At 54.2% G+C, this 6,000-nt stretch overlaps 1 protein-coding gene and 1 long non-coding RNA gene across 3 annotated transcripts in view; one reads left to right on the top strand and one right to left on the bottom strand.

The window, feature by feature from the left end:
- Nucleotides 1-892: 892 nt before the first annotated feature.
- LOC101949389 (uncharacterized) lies at nt 893-5,413 on the bottom strand. Its single transcript, XR_255554.4, has 2 exons — nt 5,094-5,413; nt 893-3,541 (listed from the first exon to the last, which is right to left on the bottom strand). It is a non-coding gene; the product is annotated as an uncharacterized LOC101949389 (long non-coding RNA).
- Nucleotides 5,377-6,000, top strand: part of FHOD1 (formin homology 2 domain containing 1) — a 62,716-nt gene continuing 62,092 nt past the window's right edge. Inside the window, exon 1 of one of the 2 annotated variants that reach the window (XM_065567544.1) lies at nt 5,377-5,642. In XM_065567544.1, the coding sequence (XP_065423616.1) occupies nt 5,466-5,642 (177 nt within the window). In that variant the 5' untranslated portion in view covers nt 5,377-5,465. The remainder of the gene's footprint in view (nt 5,643-6,000) is intronic. The other variant, XM_065567545.1, reaches the window with a different exon arrangement.

The raw sequence follows: 6,000 nt of genomic DNA, 5'->3' as shown, positions 1-6,000 counted from the left end.
AAGGCCCCCAGATCCCTGATGGTGGGCGGGGTATAGAAAGGTGCTTAGAAACCTACATGGGAGGAATACAGCTGCTCTGCTTTAATACCCAAACACTGAATCTTTTCAAATATTTCTAGACTATTCCAAGTGAATACTTCAGCTGAATAGTACACCCTCTGCACACCCTACTGCCTGCGTTAGCAGGGGACTGAATGTGTAAGAACTGCTGCAGTGGAACAGACCAATAGCTCACAGGGTTAGGTCTCTTGTTGCCCGTGTTGGAAGTGCTGGGGGAAAGTGAAAACCTCTCTCTAATGAATCCGTTCAGTATCAGACAGTTTGGGGAGATTTCCTCCTGCGGCTGGTGCTGAGCAACTCACGTCCTGACTCAGGAAGGTTTAGAAGAGATACGACTATATTATTTCCTTACATTTTGGAGGCAGAACTCCAGGCATCCTTCCAGAAAGGCCCAACAGGCTCCTTGTCATCCCTTAGTCCAACCAACCTCAGCATTTTCTCATAGATCCTGATTCTCTAGCAGCTCTATTTACCCAGCACCCTTCGGTTTTCCTTGATCACTAGGGTGACCAGATGTCCCGATTTTATAGGGACAGTCTGGATTTTGGGGTCCTATTACCTCCCACCCCCATCCCAATTTCTCACATTTGCTGTCTGGTCACCCTATTGCTCACTCTGCTTTTGAGGGCTGCTTGCTACTTCTGTTCCACTTTGAGTTGTCCAAGCAGACTCTAGCATTCCATTACAGCGGCTAAGCCAGGGGTAGGCAACCTATGGCACGCATGCCGAAGGCGGCACACAAACTGATTTTCAGTGGCACTCACACTGCCCAGGTCCTGCCCACGGCTCCGGGGGGCTCTGTATTTTAATTTTAAATGAAGCTTCTTAAATATTTTGAAACCTTATTTACTTTACATACAACAATAGTTTAGTTCTATATTATAGGTTATATAAAGAGACCTTCTAAAAAGGTTAAAATGTATTACTGGCACGTGAAACCTTAAATTAGAGTGAATAAATGAAGACTTGGCACAACACTTCTGAAAGGTTGCCAACCCCTGGGCTAAGCCAATCTGTATTACACTATTCAGCCACTAGGTAGCACTTTGTGCACAATATCTGATTTAAACAAACCTCACCCAACCAGGCAGAACATTAAAGGAATGTATGAACACAGGTGGAGTGTATAAGCAAGCTCCGTAGCCAGTCTACAGCCGGTAGAGGAGCATGACAGGTGTCAGAAGTGAACTAAGAACAGAAACAGATGGAAAACAGCAAAGATTACAGACAGAAGGAACAGGATGCAGGATCTCATCAACATGCCACTCTTCAATGCCCCAGAGAATGTCACCTTCACAACAGACAAGCTGGAAGCAGTATTTTGCAAGATTTTGAATTGCAATCAAATTACACACACACAAAAAAAACACACACCACCCTGGAGATATACAGGTATCTACTGTATGCTATGGGGAAGCAAGGCAGAGAATATCTTTAAATCCTTTGACTTTACTGAAGACAGCCAAAAAGACAACTATGAAAGGGCTCTGGCGATGTTTGATGCATACTTTATACCTCAGAGAAATGGGGTTTATGAAAGAGCGTGTTTTCACCAAAGAATGCAAGAACCGGGAGGAAACGGTGAATGTTTTATAAGAGCTCTGCATGCATTGGCTTACAAAGACAAAAGCTTTGCATTCAGATTGTACGTGAGCAAAGGACCATAGACCAACACCCTATGATGGGCCTAGAAAGGTGGAAGAACTCGATGGAATATTTGGTGATATTGAACTTTTGACAGGAGATCCAGTACAACTAACCTTGAGACAATGCTGCACCATGTAGCGTACGTACACCTCACATGATTCCTATCCCACTGCTTCATAACGTGCAAACTGCGTTAAAGAGAATAGAATGATTGGCTACTGAGCCAAAAGCACGATGTGTCCCAGGGGTACCAGTTATAACGAAAAATGGAAAACTATGAATCCATGTGGCTCTTAAAAAGACAATGAAGTAGTTGGGGGGGGGGGGGGGAATGCTCCTAACACTGGCTGACTTGCTCCCCAAAGTGAAAAGAGATACAGTATGCTCCAAGCTGGATGCCTCAAAGGGATTCTGGCAAATTCCTTTAAACCACAGAAAGTGCTAAACTAATTCAATTTATCACACCCTTGGGGAGATTTTACTTTTGAGGATTACCAGTGCACCTGAAATTTTCCAAAGTAAGATGGCAGAACTACTAATGATCGCAGGAAGCCACAGAATCTCCTTCAGACCCTCATGCACCATCCAGACTTCTGTGATAAATGATTATTAAACCAAGAATCACAGACATTAGGTTCTTCCAGTTCCAAAGAACCAGACACACACTCCAGGTCATTTAGATTTCACCCAAACCCATGCTGGTAGCCAATCCTTTAGTAACTAAAATCTAAAAGTTTATTAATATACAAAAAAGGAAGAGAGTTATTAGAGGTTAAAATGAATCATATGCATTACAGGTGGTTTCAGAGGTTGTAGATCAGGTTAATAGCAGTGATGTTAAATCTGCCAGTTTGTAATAAGTGGCTCTGGTTCATCCCAAATATTGGGGTCCTCAGTCCATTGTTTTAAACTCTTCTTTGTTAGAAATCATAATCCAGAGATGTGGAGCAGGAAAGAGGCTAAGAAGTGACGTCACAGTCTCCACTTTTAGATCCTGAACCTATGTGCATGGAAAGTTACTGGCACAAACATGAAATCTTGGATCATCTGACCTTACATGCCATTGCTGAGTCATGGGTCACCCAGTGTCAGCATGCCTTCTCAGAGTACCTACTCAGGGGGGCTCACTGAAGAGCTGATTCTCCTTATGGGTCATAAACACATGGCTGACTAGCCTTGATGCAAATCTGTCTTGTGGGTGATATCCAGGAACAGAACACATTTGAGATACAAACACATAGCAAAACTTCATAACTTCAGATACAATGATGATATATGGATTTAAATAGGAAAATAATACTTAGCAGCCCATAACATTTTCATGGATACCTTACAACACATACTTGTATAAGATTTATCACAATTGTGCACCAATGGTGATACCTTTGTATAAAAAGAAAGACGACCATATGTCACAACCATCTCAGACAAGCCCACGCAAAGCCTGGAGGTTATGGGATGGAAGCCCTTGATGCACAGAGATTTCTTATGTTGATGTCAGAAGGAAGATCTGAACAGCTGGTTCTGAGACAAGCTTTGTCTGTATAGGCAAGTGTGTAACGAACAGGCTGGTGTGTGTATGCATGTACCTCTCATCGTTCCCCGGGCTGTCATGGGCCCTGCACTGCTAACAGATAGCAGAGATTCTCCATTAGCTCAGGCATCGGGGCCCTGTGCTTTGGTGCAGGTGATGGGGATTCTGCCCCAGCCACAGCTGTGAAGCTCTCCAAGTCGGTTGTGTGCAGCACAGAGGCACATGGCAGTTCCAAGTGGCTGTGGAACTGGCACAAGAGAGCTGTACCTCCCTGAGTTACTCCTTCGCCATCCCAGTGATCTGTTCAATGCAGAGAAAAGGTTGTTACAGAATAGAACAGGGTCAAATAAAAGTTGGCCACTGTAATTTGCATGTGTGAGTGACAGGGGTCAGACCCCGCCGCTGGAATTCCAGCCTGGGATTCCCCAGGTCCATGGAGCTGAACACAGGTGAGTGCTGGGGTACGCTTGCTGCCATGTGGGGCTCTAGGAGGCCTTTCCTCCTTGCCACCGCCATGCAGTTGTGTCAGGGTCAAAGGCTGGCAACAGCCAAGGGGCAGAAATCAGCCCTGTGTGCGCCAAAGGCCCCAGGACAGCACCGAGCATGTGAGTGGCCTGAGCAGTGCCCCATGGGGGTGTCAGTGCCATGTTCAGCCAGGCCTCACAAGAGCCACAGCTGTGCAGCTAGCACGCTGGCTTGTCAACAGAGAACTGCGGGCCAGGAAGGAGTCTGTTCAAATTCCAACACCCTCTAGTGGGCACATCTGGTGAGTAGCAACTTTAATGAGAGTCTTAGCCCCGGTGTCCTTTCTCTCCTAGCGCTGGGAAGGGCCAGGCCCCAGGCTGGCAACACGGTTCTGCCAGGGCTCAGCCCTGCACACAGGTGAGGGGACCTGAGCAGAGCCAGTGGCGCATGGCCAGACAAGGGGTCTGGGGAAGGCAACAGGTCCATCCTGAGCTAACCGCCCACAGTCCTGTACAGCAGCCCAGCTAGCACGTTTCGTGTACGCTCCATCACATGACCCCACTTGTGCACCCCTTACCCGCCTAGTGCCTATGGGGATGCTCACGTATCCCCTTCTCTGCTAACACCTGTGCCTCCCTCCTGCGCCCCTTCTCCTCCCCTTCCCCCTGCACCCCCTTAAACTCCCTCCCCCCTGCACCCCCTCAAACCCCCTCCTCCCCTTACCCCTACACCCCTTCCTCCCCATGCACCCCCTCAAACCCCTCCTCCCCTTCCCCCTGCACCCCTTCCTCCCCATGCCCCTTCTCCCTGCACCCCTTCCCCAGCCCCCTGCACCCCCTCAAACCCCCTCCTCCCTGCACCCCTTCCTCCTCATACCCCCCTCAAACCCCCTCCTCCCCTTCCCCCCATGCCCCCCTCAAACCCCCTCCTCCCCTTACCCCTACACCCCTTCCTCCCCATGCACCCCCTCAAACCCCTCCTCCCCTTCTCCCTGCATCCCTTCGAACTCCCTCCTCCCCTTCCCCCTGCATCCCTTCCTCCCCATGCCCCTTCTCCCTGCACCCCTTCCTCCCCATGCCCCCCTCAAACCCCCTCCTCCCCTTCCCCCCATGCCCCCCTCAAACCCCCTCCTCCCCTCATGCCCCCTTCCCCCTGCACCCCCTCCTCCCTGCACCCCTTCCCCTCCTCCTGTGCCCCTTCTCCTCTCTCCCCCTTGCAACCCCTCCTCCCCTTCCCCCTGCGTCCCCTCCTCCCCGCACCCCTTCTCCGCTGCCCCCCCTCCTCCCCATGCCCCTTCCCCAGCCCCCTGCTGCGCCCCTAACACTGCGCCCCTTCTCCTCTCCCCCCCGCCGCGCGCCCCAGGCACTTGGTGCAGCTGGTCCCCTACCTCCAGCAGCCGCACGTAGCTGGCCCGGCCCGGCCCGGCCCGGCCCCCGAGCCCTGCCCGCGGCGGGGACAGCCTGCTCCGGCCGCTGGGGAGCGCTGGGCCCCCGGGCGGGCTGCGCCGGACCCTGCGGGAGGGGGCGGCTGCTCCTCGGCGCGGGGCCCGTTAGCCGCAGCCAGACACCGCCTGCCCGGCAGCGCTGGCCAATCGGCTGCTCTGTAGTGGCCGGTTGTCCCGGTTACCGGCGAGCGATTGGCTGGGGGCCGTAGCCCCGCCCCAGGCCGGACGGCGGGGCGGGGCGCGGTCCCGGCCTTGCCCCGAGGCCGGCGGCGCGCGGGCAGTTGCGCCGGGTGGGCGCGCGGGGAGGTTGTGCCCATGGCGGCCGGGCCCGGCGCCGCGCTCTGCCGCCTGCAGTACCTGGACGACAGCGACCCCTTCTCGTGCGCCAGCTTCCCGGAGCCGCGCCGCCCGCCCGTGCACCCGCTGCCGGAGGCGCTGCCGCTGGGCGCGCAGCTGCCCGCCCTGCACCGCCTGCTGGGCGCGCCCCTGCCGGTGAGCGACGGCCGCGGGCCCCCGGCCTGGGGCGGGGCGGGGCGAGCGCTGGGTGGGGGCCATGCGGCGGCGGGGCTGGGGGAAGCTGCGTTGGGGGTGGGGCCTGTACAGAGGAGGGGCGGGGCTGGAGGAAGTGGGGTGGTGAGGGGGGCCTGCAATGGGTCGCGGGGGGCTGGGCTGGGGGGATGGGGCCCGCATGAGGTTGGGGGGCTGGGCTGGAGGAAGTGGGGTGGTGGCAGGGGTGTGGGCTCGGTGAGGAGGGCAGGGCTGGGCAGGGCAGGAGGAAGTGAGATGGTGTGGGGGGCCTGCATGAGGTTGGGGGGCTGGGCTGGAGGAAGCGGGGTGGTGGCAGCAGTGT

Source organism: Chrysemys picta, chromosome 14, assembly GCF_011386835.1.
Source record: "Chrysemys picta bellii isolate R12L10 chromosome 14, ASM1138683v2, whole genome shotgun sequence".
Taxonomy (NCBI): domain Eukaryota; kingdom Metazoa; phylum Chordata; order Testudines; family Emydidae; genus Chrysemys; species Chrysemys picta.
The sequence above is the reverse complement of the archived record's forward strand: the minus strand, read 5'-3'. Positions and strand labels throughout refer to the sequence as shown.